The 17,669-nt window shown below is 41.7% G+C and overlaps 1 protein-coding gene across 8 annotated transcripts in view; it reads left to right on the top strand.

Annotated features, from left to right (window-relative positions):
• Window positions 1-17,087, top strand: part of IKZF2 (IKAROS family zinc finger 2) — a 99,902-nt gene extending 82,815 nt beyond the window's left edge. For 5 of the 8 annotated variants that reach the window (XM_083399973.1, XM_083399967.1, XM_083399968.1 and 2 more), the window contains 2 exons: window positions 6,377-6,520; window positions 12,351-17,087. In XM_083399973.1, the coding sequence (XP_083256099.1) occupies window positions 6,377-6,520; window positions 12,351-13,075 (869 nt within the window). In that variant the 3' untranslated portion in view covers window positions 13,076-17,087. The remainder of the gene's footprint in view (window positions 1-6,376; window positions 6,521-12,350) is intronic. The other 3 variants (XM_083399971.1, XM_083399972.1, XM_083399970.1) reach the window with 1 other exon arrangement.
• The last annotated feature ends 582 nt before the right edge of the window (window positions 17,088-17,669 follow it).

The following is a 17,669-nucleotide window of genomic DNA, read 5'->3' as shown; positions in this document are numbered from 1 at the left end:
ATAAGTCTGTCAGGAACTGTGGCTATCACAGTTAAATGAAATCAACTAGGCTTTAGTGCAATTTCAGTTTTGATTAATAAGCTTGTTGTGCTGCCCATAGAGATTTCTGGAGCCAGAATTCACAACCCACCATCACTGCTTCACTGGATTCTGGGGGCCCTCTGAATATTTGTGGAATGTCTGATTTTGTTCTTCGTTTGTTTTATTTTTGTCTAAAAAGAGTTGCTGAGACTCTTAGCACTGCTGGAAATCACACATCTGCCCTGAGAGACCTTCTCTCTAGTCTTTGATGTGTGAGAGCTGGTTGTACCTGGATGATAGCTTTTCAGAGACTCAGAGGTCATATAATAATGGTAATTTCCTGCAGTACACAGTCATGTTTCCTCTTCTATGGTTTCTAGTCAAACTGCTTTATTTATGGAGGCTTGTAATGATTCAGTCTATGATTCCTCTGGAAAGCCCCCAAAGCAGGAAAATCTGGAAGTTAGTTTATGTATGTTTCTGGTCCACCTTTCGTGTGCTGCTATTGGATAGTGCCCATGAAACTTCTCCACCTCTCCAGCCTCAGGGCAGTTTATTAGTTATTTTCAAGGGTTAATTTTAGGTTTTTGTAGCATTGAAAATGATTAGTTCTTATTTGAAGAAGCCCTCATGTCACCCCCCCGCCCCCTTTTAATGCATTCGCCTGGGGAAATGTGCTCAAGAGACATGTGCTTTGGGCCATTGTGTTGGTACATCAGTCAATGCACTCTGGCCCCAGAAATTATTGGCTGGCATGCCTAACTTAAATCCTGAATTTAAAGTCTTGTTTCAATATTCTGTGACTGCGGTTACACCTGGGCAGGGGAAGAAATAGTGTAGCAGTGAACCTCTGTGTCTCACATTATGAAGAGGGCTGCTCAGAGCACTACAGACTCAGTCACTATCATTGTGGTTTTCTTTGGTTGTGTTTTATTATCTTGTTGTGCTATGTACTAGCATCCTCAAACATATGTGCATCACACATTGCTTGATTGCATGTCCATTGTAAAAATGAGCATTGTAAAAATGTTGATTTAAATTAAAAACCTAATGCTGAAAACCTCTGCACTCTTACTTCATTGGGAATAAGACCTGTTGAACATAGCGGGCCTTATTTTTAAGAATGCATAGGCACAGGCTGTACAAATTCATAACAATTGCTTAGAAACTTTGAGTTGGTTTTCATAGAATCATAGAATCATAGAGTTGGAAGAGACCACAAGGGCCATTGAGTCCAACCCCCTGCCAAGCAGGAAACACCATCAGAGCACTCCTGACATATGGTTGTCAAGCCTCTGCTTAAAGACCTCCAAAGGAGACTCCACCACACTCCTTGGCAGCAAATTCCACTATCGAACAGCTCTTACTGTCAGGAAGTTCTTCCTAATGTTTAGGTGGAATCTTCTTTCTTGTAGTTTGGATCCATTGCTCCGTGTCCGCTTCTCTGGAGCAGCAGAAAACAACCTTTCTCCCTCCTCTATGTGACATCCTTTTATATATTTGAACATGGCTATCATATCACCCCTTAACCTCCTCCTCCAGGCTAAACATGCCCAGCTCCCTTAGCCGTTCCTCATAAGGCATTGTTTCCAGGCCTTTGACCTTTTTGGTTGCCCTCCTCTGGACACGTTCCAGTTTGTCAGTGTCCTTCTTGAACTGTGGTGCCCAGAACTGGACACAGTAGTCCAGGTGAGGTCTGACCAGAGCAGAATACAGTGGCACTATTACTTCCCTTGATCTAGATGCTATACTCCTATTGATGCAGCCCAGAATTGCATTGGCTTTTTTAGCTGCCGCGTCACACTGTTGGCTCATGTCAAGTTTGTGGTCAACCAAGACTCCTAGATCCTTTTCACATGTACTGCTCTCAAGCCAGGTGTCACCCATCTTGTATTTGTGCCTCTCATTTTTTTTTGCCCAAGTGCAATACTTTACATTTCTCCCTGTTAAAATTCATCTTGACTTAAACCCCACACCACCAGAGGGAAACAAGGATGCAGACTTTAATCATCTGCATATCTCAGTCATATTGAAAGTAAATATGAATTCTGGTTTTTATTGTTGTTATTTGAGCTTTCCAACCTTCCATTTATTTCTCTACTGGCAGTTGGACTCCTGTGGCAAATGAGCGATCTTTGTGTGTCTCAGCAAGAGCATACTGTGCAATTTAAAAAAAGAAAGTTTACAAAATAAATGAGGTTCTAACATTTGGCGTTCCTTGGCAGCCAACCCACAAATAGATAAACGGAATGGATTGTCAGTTGGACAGTTTCCATGAGCCAGAGATTTCCCTCCCACCCCCAAGAATCTTTTACCAGGAAGAGGAAGAGAAAGAACACACTCTTTTGTGGGTTCTCCTGACCCTTTTATTTTTTATTCTAAATTTCCAGCATAAAGCTGTGCTCACGTCAGTGAAATCAGTGTAAAATGTGATCTACCTGTATTCATAAGCAAAAGGTACTTCTAAAGTTTAACGTGGAAGATCAAATCTCTCCCCCCTCTAATATCAGACATGGGTTGGACCAGTTACAGGTGTTCAGTGGTATTAATAGTTTCTGGGTTTCATAGCTAAGCCTGGCTCAAATTTTTTATAGCTCTCTTCTGAATTCCTGCTCTTTTGTCAGTTTCCCCTTTTAATTGTGGGAGTTGGGGGGTTCATGAAAAGCCATTAGTAGGCAATGAATAATAGGAACTAATCAAAAGTAGTATTCCCTGCAAATCCTTCTCCACAGCCAGTCCCAAGCCAACGTCAGACCCAGTTCAAGAAGAAGTGTCACCAATGCAGAGAGCTTGTTGTGCTACAACTGAGCCTCCCTCTCTCTTGCTGCTCCTTTCTCCAGCTCTACATGGTGAAAATTTACAAAGGTCCTCAGAAGAGAAAATAGTCCAAACAAGATGTTACTGTACTTGGATAACCTGATTAGCAACTACATCTGGGGCATTAAAAATTAAATGCCATGGGTAGTCGGGTGGAAATGATGGGTTTTAGCAAAACTGCAGCATGCAGGGAGGGGAGGTTCGTTCTTCCCTCCCCAGCTCTGATCCCAGTGAAAACTGCACATGTACACGCAGCCTAGTATTTCATTTTTTAAAACCCCAGATGTGGCAAAGTGTGTTGTTACCTTTTCCCAGCTGGTACTGAAAACGGGGACGAAAGAGGGATTAGGGCGTTGGGGAAGGAGGCAAAGTGGACATTTTTAATGGTTGGATAAGCTGGGGAAATAATATGCATACTTAGTTTTAGCCGTCTCAATAGGAAGTAGGGGTTTTGATGAGACATTTGAAGGATGAGAGGGAGAGGCAACGTCACACAGGTGTATTTGGAGGAGGGAAGCTCCAGTCCTGAGAAGAGCAGCAAAGGAGGAAGTATAGAGTCTTCTGCAGGAGTTTCTGGTAGGCTAAAGGCCTGCTTTCACCTCGAGAAGACTAGCTCTGCCTATCTAGAGGTGAACAGAAAAGGAAGGAACACAGAGAAAAGGTTGGGGGCTTCTCTCAGACGCAATCTTCACTAAATAAGAAAGCTTCTGGATGACATATAAATTAGAGTGATTTATCAGAGTGTTTTCCTGGAAACCTGTTTTTCTTCTGTGCCAAGTTGTTGTGAGAAGTGCAAACAGAACAAAAGCAATGGGTGGGGGGTGGGCGTATAGCAACATAGCTTTATACCAGCTTCATAAACACTTACACACAAAAAAGTTCCCAAGTCATTCAAGCCTAAGTGTTCCTATTTTACTTCCATAGCCTCTGGAATTCAGGAGGACTGAAATGGCTTAAACAGTTGAGCTGCTTTTCTGCCTAAGAGAAAAAAATTCAGTGCCATTGCTCCACCCTTCATCTGTATAGATAAATATCATAACTATTCCTTTATAAAGAATACTATACTATGAGTATCTGATCAGAGGCAGGGCATCTAAAGAGGACTGATTTTGGGGAGCTGCAAGTTGCATGGCTAAACTCCTGGATTTTATGAATGTGTGCCCTACTAAGTTGAATGCAGCCCAGCCCTGTTTGGCAGCTCTTCAGGGGCTTCCTAAGCCACCTGTGCTTGTTGCAGGCCTAGAGCTGCAGAAACTTGCAAACATCTGGCAAGCCACAAAATGTGGCTGGTGACAAGCTCAGCTTGATGGGTTACGTATTGTGCAGGGATATCTTATATCTTATATTCTGTTGGAAGTAACAGAGCAATATGAAATTGAAAGTAGTTCAGATGGTTTTAGGGAGCCAGTAAATGGATAAAACTTCTGGATAAAACTTTTTCTCCAAGGTAGTAATGTCATTGTAAAGGGGACTGTTTTGTTGTTCTGGTGGTGGTGACTTCATTTGGAAGAATTATTAGCCAAATACATGGGGAAAGACGAATGAATTCTGCATTTTCAATTGTAGTCTTTAGCTTTGTTCCTCTAGTCATTTTTGCTAGTTTCATACTTTGAACTATCTTGTCTGGATCTTATAGAATAGTCAGTATGAAAGTGTTGCAATAATTTGCATTTAGTGCAGCCCTATGTCCTATGTTCAGTCTGAATTCACTAAGCCAGGAGGACAGAATTGTGGTGGTGGTAAGACCCACTTCCAACCTACACACAATTCAGGAAACTGTCAAAACAGACCCTATGCCAGGACAAATCGTGAGACATACAGGTTTTGTTCTGACTGTCAGCTTTCTAGTGTCTGCACGTGACTCAGAGGTGAGGCTGGCCACTGTGGTATATTGTTCTCCGCTCTTGTGCATTACACCAAACATATTAACTGTCTAAAAAGGGTGCCCTTTTAGTTAACCTAAATGTAAATGGTGTGCTTATCTCAGTAGCTTCGTGGTGTGCTCCCTCCCCCTGCCATTTTGTGGGGTTCTTGAAGGGCTGTCGCCATGTTGTCTTGGTAGCCAGTTTGCTAACAGCCCCTTGCTTCAGAAGACGGGGCTCACTATGTCAGGATAAAGGAATCCTGTATGCAGCAGGCAAAGAGGAGTTTTCTTCAAGGGTCCTGGTTCAGGGAGTGACCCTTGGTGTCAGTCAGAAAGGCTGGTAGAAATGCACAAATGCCCCTGCTTTCACCTCTGTAATGCAGGCTAGGCTGTTTTGCTTTGCAAAGAAATATACTTCTCAAAGTTCTTGACATAATCACTTTTTCAGGAAATATGAGTATTTAATGCTGATGGCCTTATGGTCAGCATATCCAGCCTGAGAGAGCATGTGCAGAAGAAGGATCGATGGATATCTTTGTATATACAGCTGCACACAAGGGATCTCTCCTGGCAACTGGGAACTTGCTTGTCTAGGTTTCCATCAGGAAGAGGGAGTCAGTGTACAGTTGAACATATGTCTACTCCATGCATGCAATTTACAGAATGCGCATAGATGGGGAGAGATGGATCCAGCCAATGTGATCGTGTCCCTCTCACTCCTGCATCCATCCACTCACCCTGGATATGTTGTGAGAGCAGGGCTATAAACCTGGGATGTTTTTCTTCTTCCTTCTTTTCTGTCTGAAGAAAAGGTTACACACCTTCACTTCCTCACTCTTTCTTCCTTGGCCTACCCCCACCTACTATATCCAGTCCCTCTCCCACTATGCCTTTGTTTAGATTACTCCATCTAGGCTTCATATTTTTCACCTTTCCAGGCCCTTCAATACTCAGGCAGTCTGGGGTTGTCAGCTCCACTCACTACTGGGTAGAGGAACCATAGAACCATTTTGGAGCTGTGCTACATGCTGCGGGACGTGGAACCATTTTATAAATAAGCAATAGCAAACAGACAGAAATATTTTTTATTGGCTTCGTTTCAGATAATAAATACAAAAGTATTTTAAAATGGCAGTTTCTCATTGTGTGTGATTAGTATGTGCACTGCTTAACCTTAAGCATCATTTCTTTGATTCATAACCAGAATTAATAAATTGGGGGGATTTCGGAAAACATGTGGCATGTTATTTATGTAGTGCATAAACATGGTGTCAGTCTGATGTTGCTGGACTTCAACACCCACAATCCTTGACCACCGCATGCTGGAGTTCAGGAACGTTTGGAGTGCACACCATGTTGACTACTCCTAATGTAGTGGCTTGTAGAGGCAATTCACATATCCATAGCTTTTAACCTAGCTCACCAATCCCAGATCTCCTTTCCCCAATAGTGGAGTTGTTTCTTCATGCTCCACAGCCACCTTCAGTTGCAAAGAGCCCTTGCCCAGAAGGTTATTAGAACCAAAGGCCAAGAGCATCATTAAATGACTCCCCCAAACTTTCTAGTGCTTTTATGGGCACACATTGACTCAAAAATGTTGACCACTTTTATTTACTTAATTTCTCCTGGAAGTGTAGGTAGCTCTATCTGATTTGGCTTTTTGGTTTTATGTAGTATCTACTATGGAAGATGGTAAGGAGCAAGATCCTGGGATGGACAACAATGTTACTCTGGTGCCTTTTGAGAGACCTGCTGTTATAGAGAAGCTGACAAGCAACATGGGAAAGCGTAAAAGCTCCACCCCACAGAAGTTTGTGGGTAAGCGTCAGATGAGCATGTTGTTGTTTGTAGCAAAAAAGGGGGTAGTTCATTGTTATATCCTAAGCTCTTAAATGTTCTAATGTAGGGATGGCACAATCAGAATGAGACATACCGGGGGGGGGGGGGGGCTGAGGACTAGAGAGGGCATAGGCCATGGGGCCAGAGCCATGCAGTATGACCTGCAGTATAGAACCCAGGAACTGCTGAAAGCCAAAGATTCTCATATATAAACGTCGCCTAGACACCCCAACTTTTACACGGGAAGACACCCGAGGACACCAAAACCTGCATTCCTGTACCCGTGAAAATCTACGAAAGCATATATATATATATATATATATATATAATCTGGGGACAAAAACATATACCAGATTGCTTAAGAGCTCCACAGAGGATATTTGCTTACTCTGTGATAGCAGTTTCTTAAAGGCAAAATTTTAAAAACCCATATTCCATTTCTAGTAGTGTTTCCCTAACAGTGTTATGTGGTACAACACCGTCCTGATACACACTGTTAAAAGAGTGCTGTTTCTTTAGTTCTGTCTGAACTACAACTGGCCTCTTCTTAGTGTAGAATGACATTTTCTCATATATTTCCAGAGCTATCAGCGATATCGGATAGGCTGCTCAATCAATTGTGCGCGCGCACACATTTTGTTTCTGTTATTAAAAAGACCTAGAACGGTGGGTGCAGCAGAATCTTCGAGTTTCCAGGGACACAATCGATGGTCAGGAGTGGCCGGCAGAGTGGGCCAGAGCTGCCACTGGCCTCCAGACAGCCATGTCATTGCTGCTTACCACAGTGGTTTGGGGGCAGGGCAGCTGACCTCCCCACTCTTCCACCCTGTGGGAGGCAACACCACACCAGCTACTCCTCTGGATGACTGACATGGCTGGTCTTTGTATATGGCCACATGAAAGGATATAAGATGTTAGGGAATAGGTAAGAAACCCAGCTGGATGGACTGAGTGGGATAGATAGTGGGGAAAGACTAGGAGTGCAGGGGCATTGCTAGGGGTAGCCCACTGGTCCCCCCCCCCCATTTTGTTTTGTTTTACTTTTTAAGAAGAAGCTACTTTGCTTTACAGGCCTAGTCACCCACCATCTTACTTTGTTCAGAGAGCTGAACTTACATCTATATATGCAAGTTAGCATATATGATTTTTATAAAAATTGTTGTTGTGCCTGTGCCCTGATTCTCTTAAGCTCCTGGGGGGAATATATTCGTTGCACTTCAAGTAAATGTTGGGAAAATCACACACTTAACAGTTTTTGCATGAAGCCTCATTGCACGCTCTGAATAAATAGAGGTATAAAAGAATTTCCCCCACTAGATGTTCACAGCCCCAGTTCTCTAGCTGTGTGGGTTCAGAGGAGACGGGAGTCCTTCCCACAGGACAATTGGTAATAGATGGCCTTGTGAGCAGTGGGAGGAGAATTTTCAACTAGAAAAGGCTGTGAGGTGAACTTCACTTGTATCCCTCTGTCTTACTTGTCTTTAAAGATTTGTTCTGTTGACTGAGTTACGTGGTTCAAACTCTAGTCTTGCATTTATGTAGTCATTTTGCCTACCCTGTCATTGGGTGCTTATGCTGTCCTGGCATGTGAGCCATAGCAACGCTGTTCCTTCCAGTACCATTTGTTCCATAATGTGAGAAACCCAGAACCATGAGGGCAGAATCCATATTGGGATTCCTCCTCCTCCTGCTCCTCACATTTTCCAAAGGATTAAAGTGACCCTGTACTTTGCATATTGTTTTGATGGCAGACAACAGATTAGCACTACTGAAGTTCCCATGCCATCAAGGTAGCATAAGAACTACGTGTGAGGTTCAGTATGAGTAACAGTTTTTACCTTATCCTTGTGAAATGTAAATCATAATTATGGCTGTTTTGTGGCTGAGGAATTGAGGCGCCAAGAGTTGTAGGTCAGCCAGTAACACTTGGTGTAGATGGAGAGGAAGTGACCCAAGTCAAAGTTCGTTTCATGTTCAGTGGAGTAGACAATTTGGTTCATAATAGATAATCATGTGTAAAACAGTGTGCCTAGTTCTTTTTTAAAAAAATGTGTGCAAATTCCGAAATGGCATCATGGTAATTATGAGAAGGGCCAAGTGTCTTTCAGGATTCATTTATACTCTCTTCTTCTTTGGCGATCACTCATAGCCGAGTAAGATTGTCTTCCATAAACACGGTTTTAACAATGAGTCCGTAAGTGACTATGAAGGCCAATTCTGGATCCACACATCCTCCCACAGTGGGGACCTTGGTTTCCGGGCGGGAGTTAATCATGGTGTGGATTTGCCCAGCGTGCCTTCCTCTTAGGATGTTTCTCCTTTGCGTCCTGAGTTTAAGTGTCTTCAAAGCCCATGACACCTTTGGTAAAGGCTGTTCTCCAACTGGAGCCCTCGCAGGCCAGTGTTTCCCAGTTGTCAGTGTTTATACTACATTTTTTTTTAGATTTGCCTTGAGACAGTCTTTAAACCTCTTTTGTTGACCACCAGCATTACACTTTCCATTTTTAAGTTCGGAATAGAGTAGTTGCTTTGGAAAATGATCATCAGGCATCTGCACAACATGACCAGTCCTTAACAACACATTAATGTTCAGAACCCATGAAAAAAGGTGCATTATTTCTTTTTAACAAGTGGGGCAATGAAGCTGAGAGACAGTTACCTTTCTTGCTTTTATCTCCTAGGTGCATACAGCTTAGGTGAAATTTGATTTCAGATTGGTTAGCCAGCCACCCCCAACCCCAGCACAATGGGCACCAACTAGCAGATGATACAATAGATCTGGAATTTCAGAGAAAGGTGTCACACTCTGGCACAGAGACAGCTAGAAGCACGGGCCCTTCTAGTCAGCAGACTGACCTTTTACTCTCCGGTGAAACCTGCAGGTGGTATTCTGAGCTGAGCAATCTCAGTGTTACGGTTGAAATTTCAGAAGAAAGGAAGGAAAGTGTCATGCTTCCAATGTAGGAAAAAGTTGAAACAGACTAAACAAGACCTGGTAATCAGTATTCATGTCACAGAGTGAAACTGAGTGAAACTAATGTCTGCTCCCCCACCTTCATAATATAAGTTTAGCCCTAAAACCTTCACAAGACAAGGAACAGTGTGCATGTAAATTTCTTCTGATGCTGTATTAAAAATAGTCAGTTTTAGCAACATACTAATACAATATTTTTACCTTTTTCCATTGTACAGGGGTCATTCAGTTAGAGAATTACAACTGTACAGTGATAGCTATTATAAAAAAAAATCCTTCTGTGATAGCATTTTAGCAGCTCCTCTATGGCAGCATGTTTCTGACTAAAAACACTTGGGAACATTACCTTTGTTGAAGGGCACCAGTGTGAATTTATGGGCGCAACTTCACCTTGGAAGCAAGGGGATGGGAAGAAGGACAGGGTTTTCCAGATGGCATAATATGATGTGGCTAATTGGATCTCAGTAGCTAGTTACTTTAGCTAATGGAGCAGTTATTATGGCAGTAAACGATAGAAAAGTATATCATTTTAATCATAGTGAAAATTCCTCAACTAGGCAACATATCAGGTTTTGAAAACCTGCAGTGAATAATGCTCTTCAGACTGATGAGCTTGCTTGGATTTATGAACTAAAAAATAGTTTACCTTTTATGCATATAACATAGTTTTTAAAAAAAACTTATTTTCTTGAATAATTTTGTGGTTTTTATGAGGTGTGTGATTAGCAGCCATCAATTTATTAATGACTGCTTCTGAATCATATTGGTACCCTGACCACTTTGGCACACAGAATCTTACCCATGTTACAATCTGAGATGCCAGGGCTTGTTTCAAAAGTTGATAATCCCAGGTCATTATCATGAATCATAATTTAAAGGGGGAGGGGGACAAGATGATGTGTTAAGCACACATTTCTTGCTCATTATCTCTTACGTTTCTGAGAAAACAAAATTATTTCAATAAATTCTCTTAACACCTTTGCGTACATAATGGGCATGCTGTTTTCATATGATAGTTTATTCTGAAATGTAGGTGGATCCTATAACTTGCCAGGGCCCTGCTTATCTTAAGCTGCTTCAGAGACTGAAGGCTGATTTTACCCATACATCTTGTACTTCAGTACGGATTCCAAACTGGAAACATTCATGTGTCCCTTGTCATGTTCCCAGTGGCACTTCAGAGCATTGTTACAATCCTTCCGCAATCTCTACTGGAATGAAGATACAAAACATTATTTGGTAGGGGTGTGTATGACACCCAAGATTCAGCTTGTATCTGTATTTGTGAGGTCTTCTTTTTTTTAATCCAATATATTTCTGAGTTGCTCTTTGCTCTCCCTGCTTCAGTCTGTATCAGGTTCCAAGCTGATGTGCAGAAAGGGTTCCCCCTTCACTGTAATGGTGAATCGGAAAATGACTATAATAACTGTTCCCTCTTTTGGCCAAAGTGAATAAAGGTTTCAGGCACAGGAACCTCTCCAGAGTATGTTAAGCCTGCCAAAGTGCAGACAAATAGGTTCAGGGGCATTTTTGAGGGAAAGAAAAGTCATCATTTTCTTCTATAATCCATATTAGTTTCATATATTGGAGGTGAGGGCAAGGGTTTGTCGCTTGGTCTTCATTTATTATAATAAAGAGGTAGGCATTTTTGGTGTGTATTCTTGCCTGAACATTAAAAAGAAAACATCTGCATCTTCACACTGGCCTTTCTAGTGCTAGCCCTTGCAGACCTTCAATCCTTGCCCCAGGTTGGTCAGATGTCTCCTGCTGGATGTCCCCTGCCTTGGGGTAGTTGCATTGCCCTCCGTGTGTCCCCATCCCAGCTAAAGGCGGGGGGGGGGAGCAAAACTGCCATTGCTAGAGGACCAGCATTCCCATTCACTATTTAGGAGTATTTTAAAGATATACATGGTGTATTTTACGTGTGTATGTTTCCTTCAGGTTTGGCAAGAGGCATAGAAATATAAATGTGAAGTGAGAATTAGCTCACATTGATCCTATCCACATTTTGAGCAAAGTATACTGAAGTGCATTACCTGACTTGCATTAACCACTTTGTGGAACCTTTATATTGGTTATGGACTGAAGTTACAAGCTCTAAACCACAGAAACTGTATTCAGACATTAGCAAGGGGAGGAAGCAATACGGGGTCAGCCAGGTCATGCATTCAGCACCATTCCCAAGGCCATGTAGATCTCCCAGCCCCTCCTGTAATGAGAATGGACTTATGCAGCAGGAATCCTTTCGTGTCCATTGATACTTCCTATGAAGCTGAGAACCCCTAAAATATCAGGGTTCTTAGTCATGTGCAAAAGGCTCCCTGCTACAGAAATTCACTCTTATCATGAGAGAGGCCAAGAGTGACCTTGGAAATGGGCCTAAACACACAGTCCCATCGCTCCACTGCATTGCAGTGCCAGAGAAAGAATGTAGTTGGTCAAGGGAGCTGTGGACTCAAAAAGATTGAAAACCTTCAGGCCAGAGTGTCAAACTGAAAATCCATAAGATGATTTTCCCCATTCCTTTTTCACTTTGATTCCACTCTTGCTAATTTAGTGTAATAAATTTAATTTAATAAATTTAAGAATGTAATAAATTTAATTTAGTTCAGAGTCCTGCCTCAGCTGCCAATCATGTGCATACTTAACCCGACAATAAGCCCCATTGAACACAGTAGGACTTCCTTCTGAGCACAGGATTGTGCTGTAAGTGACCAAAAATGTTCTTATGGAGGCCACATTTTACAAAGTGGATGCACAAAACATCTCTGCATTTTCATGTTTAATAACAGATTGTTTCCTTATTGTTTCTCTATTGTTGTTCTTCTCATGTAGGTGAGAAGCTCATAAGATATGGTTACCCTGATATACATTTTGACACGAACTTGCCCTATGAGAGAGATACTGAGCTGATGCAGACTCACATGATGGACCAAGCGATCAACAACGCCATTTCTTACCTTGGGGCCGAGGCACTTCACCCCCTGATGCAGCACACGCCAAGCACAATTGCTGATGTAGCCCCCGTCATAAGTTCAGCTTATGCTCAGGTCTACAACCCTAACAGGATAGAAAGACCAATGAGCAGAGAAACTACTGACAGCAATGAAAACAACATGGATGGCCCCATCTCCCTCATCAGACCAAAGAGTCAGCCCCAGGAAAGAGAGGCTTCTCCCAGCAATAGTTGCCTGGATTCCTCTGACTCAGAGAGCAGCCACGAAGACCACCAGTCCTACCAGGAAAACCCTGCCTTAAATCCCAAAAGGAAGCAAAGCCCGGCTTACATGAAGGAGGACTCCAAGGCTTTGGATGTCACGAAAGCATCTAAGGGCTCTTTAAAGGATATCTACAAAGTTTTCAACGGAGAAGGAGAGCAGATAAGGGCCTTTAAGTGTGAGCACTGCCGAGTTCTTTTCCTAGACCATGTCATGTACACCATCCACATGGGGTGTCATGGCTATCGGGACCCATTAGAATGCAACATTTGTGGCTACCGGAGCCAGGACCGCTATGAGTTCTCCTCACACATTGTTCGAGGAGAGCACACGTTCCACTAGGCCTTCTCTTCCAAAGGGGACTCTGAGGTGGGGGGCGGGACCCGCAGACACTGCACATGAAGAAATACTGCACTTACAATTCCACTTTTCCTCAGACGTTGACACACCTTTTGTTGTTGTTGTTGTTATTTTTGTTGCTTTTTTAAAAAAAAACAAACTTTATTTTTGTTGTTAACCTTACTGGACCCAGTCTCACTTGGTACCAGTGGTAAGGAAGAAAGGAAGGAAATAAGGAAGGCAAGGGACTAGAGTAGTTCTGTTGTTATTGTTGCTTTTGCTCTGAAAACTGGTGTTAACTGTTTCAGTGGAAATCGAAAGGCAGTCCATTTCTGTCAGGTTTTTTTCTCTGTACGTTTTGTAATACCTTGGGTACTGCTGAACTCTACTAGGTGATCTAACGTCTTAGCAAATTGTCAGCTTTTGGCAAACAATTTCAGGTAAACACATTTCAGAGGAAAGCCCTTTCAAATATGTAGATACATTTTGGGGGTTGAGAATTGGGAGTGGAATATTATTTTGCAAAATTGTCCATCATGGGTGTGGGGAGGTTTAGTATAAAGCTAACCCAAATTCTTTAGATTTAGGAGCACAAGCAAATACCATTATTCACTCAGACATTACTTCCTACAGTGAACTACTTTCCTTGGGGTTCTGTGTTGCTTTTCTTGAATATAAATGAAATGCTTAGGTTTAATACTGAAACAATAAAATAGAAGCTTGATTTTATATTTATGACGAGACATCCTGCAGGACACTTGGAAGTCCTACAATATTATTTTAGTCATCCTCACATGCACTTTTAAAACAAAGGGCAAGAGAATTACTGAGATGTTCTTGTGTCATAAATATTAATTTCCCAGCTTCATCCAGGCACTTAATTAGTTGGGCCCTGTGTACAATGAAATATATTTTCAAATCCTAGTGGAGATCTATGCATGTTTACTCAGAAGTAAGCTCCACTGAGTTCAGCAGGAGTTTCCTTCCTAGTAAGTGTGCTTAGGAATGCAGTTTTAGAGGTGCAAATGTCAAGTTTTATGTAACAGATTCTGCTGCTTAACAGTCTTGGGCATACTAATCAGAAATGTATTTTAAAGATGAAATGTTTCTATTTTTCATTTTATTCTCCGCAGTGTTAATTACTCAACAGCCATCTAAAATTAGACTTAAAGTTAGCAGAGCATCATGGATTGGGGGTGCTTCTGTCATTCTGAATGCTGTGTGGCAGTTGGTGGGGTGCCACTGCTTATCTGACCTCCTGCCACTGCTGTTGCTGTTGTGGCGGCAAGCTCAGTGTGGTGCAAACGCACCAGCAGGAGAACCTGATTGGCTCCACCATTGCCTCCCCCCTCCCACTCCTGGTATGTCCCAGCAACTGCAGGGACAGGGTGTCTGGGAAGCAGCCCCGCCCCTCCAACCTGATCTTACTGCAGTGGCGGTTGATTCATGTTTCAGTCAACAGTTCTAGTTTACATATGCAAAGATTTCCAGAGAATATTAGAACTGCTTCACACACGGCATTTTTTCTACACAAATTTTGGGTTGGGGGGCACTTCCATGTTTTGTAAAAAATTCACAAATGTCTATTTTGCCACAAGTAGACATATGAAACCCATGGTGTGTGGTTTCCATCTATCTAGCCATAATAAAATAGATACTTGTTTCATGAATGACAGTATATGTAAGGATAAATGGAATTCTTACAACATACAGGAAAACAATCGTGTGTGAAGCAATCTTAATTCCCTCTTCTCTCTCCCTCTCTAGTGTGTCTCTCTCTCACACACACAAACGTTTCCCATCTTGTTGCTGTGTACTTGGGAGTTCACAGCCAGTTGTAAATTCTGCTCACATTTGCAAATGAGAGATACTGCCCTCATATTGTTTAAATGACCATTCATTTCAAGCTAAAATAGAACTATGTCAAGAACCCCAATTTATCTGGAGATTAATTTCTTGACTAGCAACTCACTTCAGTTTCTAGTTAATTCCCTGATCATTAGCAAATGAGAAATTAAACTAAATTAAGAAATTACAAATCTTGAGGTTGTGTAAATGAGCCCTCCGTTGACTGTACTTAGGTGAGCTAGATTCTGAACTTTTATTTTTAATAGGTTTGTGGGTTTTTTTGCTTAGAGATACTGTTTTGCTTTAAAAAAAACAACAGTGGCTACCTCACTTTTTTTTTTACATCCTTAGTTGTTTTCCCAACCTTTGGGTTGAGATGTTTGCACATCTTCTTGTTAAACGAAGAGAGTAGTTAAAAGTGGTGCATGCAATTGAATTAGATAAGGTTTTAAGGTTGTTTCTTAAATCTTGAGCAGACTATTTATAGTTTTTTGTTTTTATATTTTTTCTTCAGCCTATTAGAATAAACACAAGGTAGTCAACTCATTCAGTTTTTAAAAGTATCTGAAGAATGAATCCTCTCTCAGTACAAGGAGGATGGGCAACTGTCCTCTTAGTCTGCTGTATGTGGCTCCACGGCAGCATTGATTCAAACCCAAAATGTCCCTTATGGTGGTTGCAAGTGGAAGTAGTTATGGATCTTAGAAATGTGTTTTTAGACATGTTTATGCGCCATCTGACTACAGTAAAACCAAAAGGGTGACTCTTGTCAGTATATGTGCTCATCATCTATGCCTCTCTGGTAGGACGGCTTGGTCGTGTTGCTTTGCTTACCTTTCCAGGTCTGCAGCTATAGCAGAAAGGAACTGCGTGATTTAAGATTTCCTCCAGGAAACATGTTTGGCTGGTTCAATCTATGTTTCAAGGGTAGAGTATTCTGCAGTTGTTATTCAGAAGCTACTAAAAGTTTCATTAATAAACTCGTCTAAAATGCAAGAAGTAATATTGATGTGATGTAAGGGTTTCCTGGCAGGAAATCTTAGGGCAAAATGGTGAGTTCTGACCACATTTGTATAGTTGGCCTCTTAATTTTTACTTAATCTTTTATTCCAGGATGAAAAATTACTATGTAAAAGCCCTGAATTATCCAGGTGCTCTTTTATTGACTGACAGCTCACTTTGACTTATGATTGCTCCCTTAAGCATGTTTTAAATGAGAGTTTAAATTAATTAAGAGGTTACTATTTTCATATTGTGATGGTGTAAACAAATTTTCATTTTTTACTGATCTACTTTTACAATAGATCCACACACCCACACCCAAATTGCTCTTTGAACTATTCTTAACCCAACAAGCAGCTTGGCAATCAGGCAAAAGGCTTTTCACAAGGAAAAAGCAACCAGTTCCTTCTGTTTCCACTCTTCCCGGTTGCCAGCATGCTGTATGACCTAAAGCAGGTTGGCAATATTCTAAAAAAACGCCGCTCAGAAAAAACAAAACAACGGGTGCACACTTGAGACACACTCAGTTGCCTCTTTGGATTTCAATCCCTGTCTTTTTCAACCGAATGGTTTTATAATCTCCCTTTGTCCTTGTAATTTGCAATCATGGTACAGGCAGAGCTCAGGAAGGACTATCTGCCACTAACACTCTTCCTTCTTGCTCTCAGTCGTGCGGGGCACATTCTGAACGACTATTTCCCCCACCCCCCCGAAGTGATACCACTAAAAAGCTCCTGAAGGCAGCTGTCAAAAAGCTGTTCACAAAGATGACTATTGAAAGTAAAGTTGTGTCTGCACCGAATCAGCCCCACCATTGCATTGCACCGCATGATGTGCACTTCCACAATTGTTGGAAGAACTCAGAGAGCAAGAAGTCCAATCACAAAATAGGTCTTTGGGGGTGGGCAGCTCTAGCATGCTTTTTGTTTCCCATAGAAATGTGTCCATCAGCATCCTTGAAGGGTTTCAGAAGGACAGGGTGTGAGGTCCTGGATTGGGGCATATGTTGCCAGGAACTCCTCTGTCAAACTGGGCTATATGAGGCAGGTGGGGAAGTGTCATTCCTGCTGATTAACGTTAGAGATGGAAGTAAAGAGGCATCGCTTTCTGTACTGATCTGTTTTCAATAAGCAAAATTATTTGCTGAAGAAAAAACAGTATATTTGACATTGGTCTTCCTGGCTTAGCAATATCAGAAGACTTTTGTTTTATGTAAGATCTGTCAGAAGAGCAATGCTATGGTCTGGAGAGAGCTGGGTGCAGGAATCCTACCTCTGCATTACATATGTCCTTATAACCTCCCTGTTTGTTCTCTTTGGCTCTGTGTCAGTGCTGATTTAGCCACAGAACTGTGAGTCCATTGACCTTATATATCCCAGCCTAATAAAATGCAGGCTTTCTGACACCTTCTGCACATAAACAAGTCATTCTATTGGCAGTTTCAACAGTGGGAGGTAACCACAAGTCCAGGGGTTTTAGGGGGAAAGGGGATCTACCGTATTCAGATATCTTACTTATCCTGGAATTAATGACCAAATCTACAAATTACATGGGGATACTTTTTAAGTATCATGTAAATTGAACATTTGCTGAAACTCATGCAATTCCTAGATGATTCAAATCTGATAATGTTCAATTCTGAGATTGAGCATACATTTTCTGAAAGTCTTTAAGGAGTAATAGATGTTACTGCATCTGTTACCTTTTCAAGATTTTCTCATTCGTTTTGTATTTATCACACACACTC

The sequence above is a fragment of the Podarcis tiliguerta genome (assembly GCF_965153285.1).
Source record: "Podarcis tiliguerta genome assembly, chromosome: 1".
Classification (NCBI taxonomy): domain Eukaryota; kingdom Metazoa; phylum Chordata; class Lepidosauria; order Squamata; family Lacertidae; genus Podarcis; species Podarcis tiliguerta.
The sequence above is the reverse complement of the archived record's forward strand: the minus strand, read 5'-3'. Positions and strand labels throughout refer to the sequence as shown.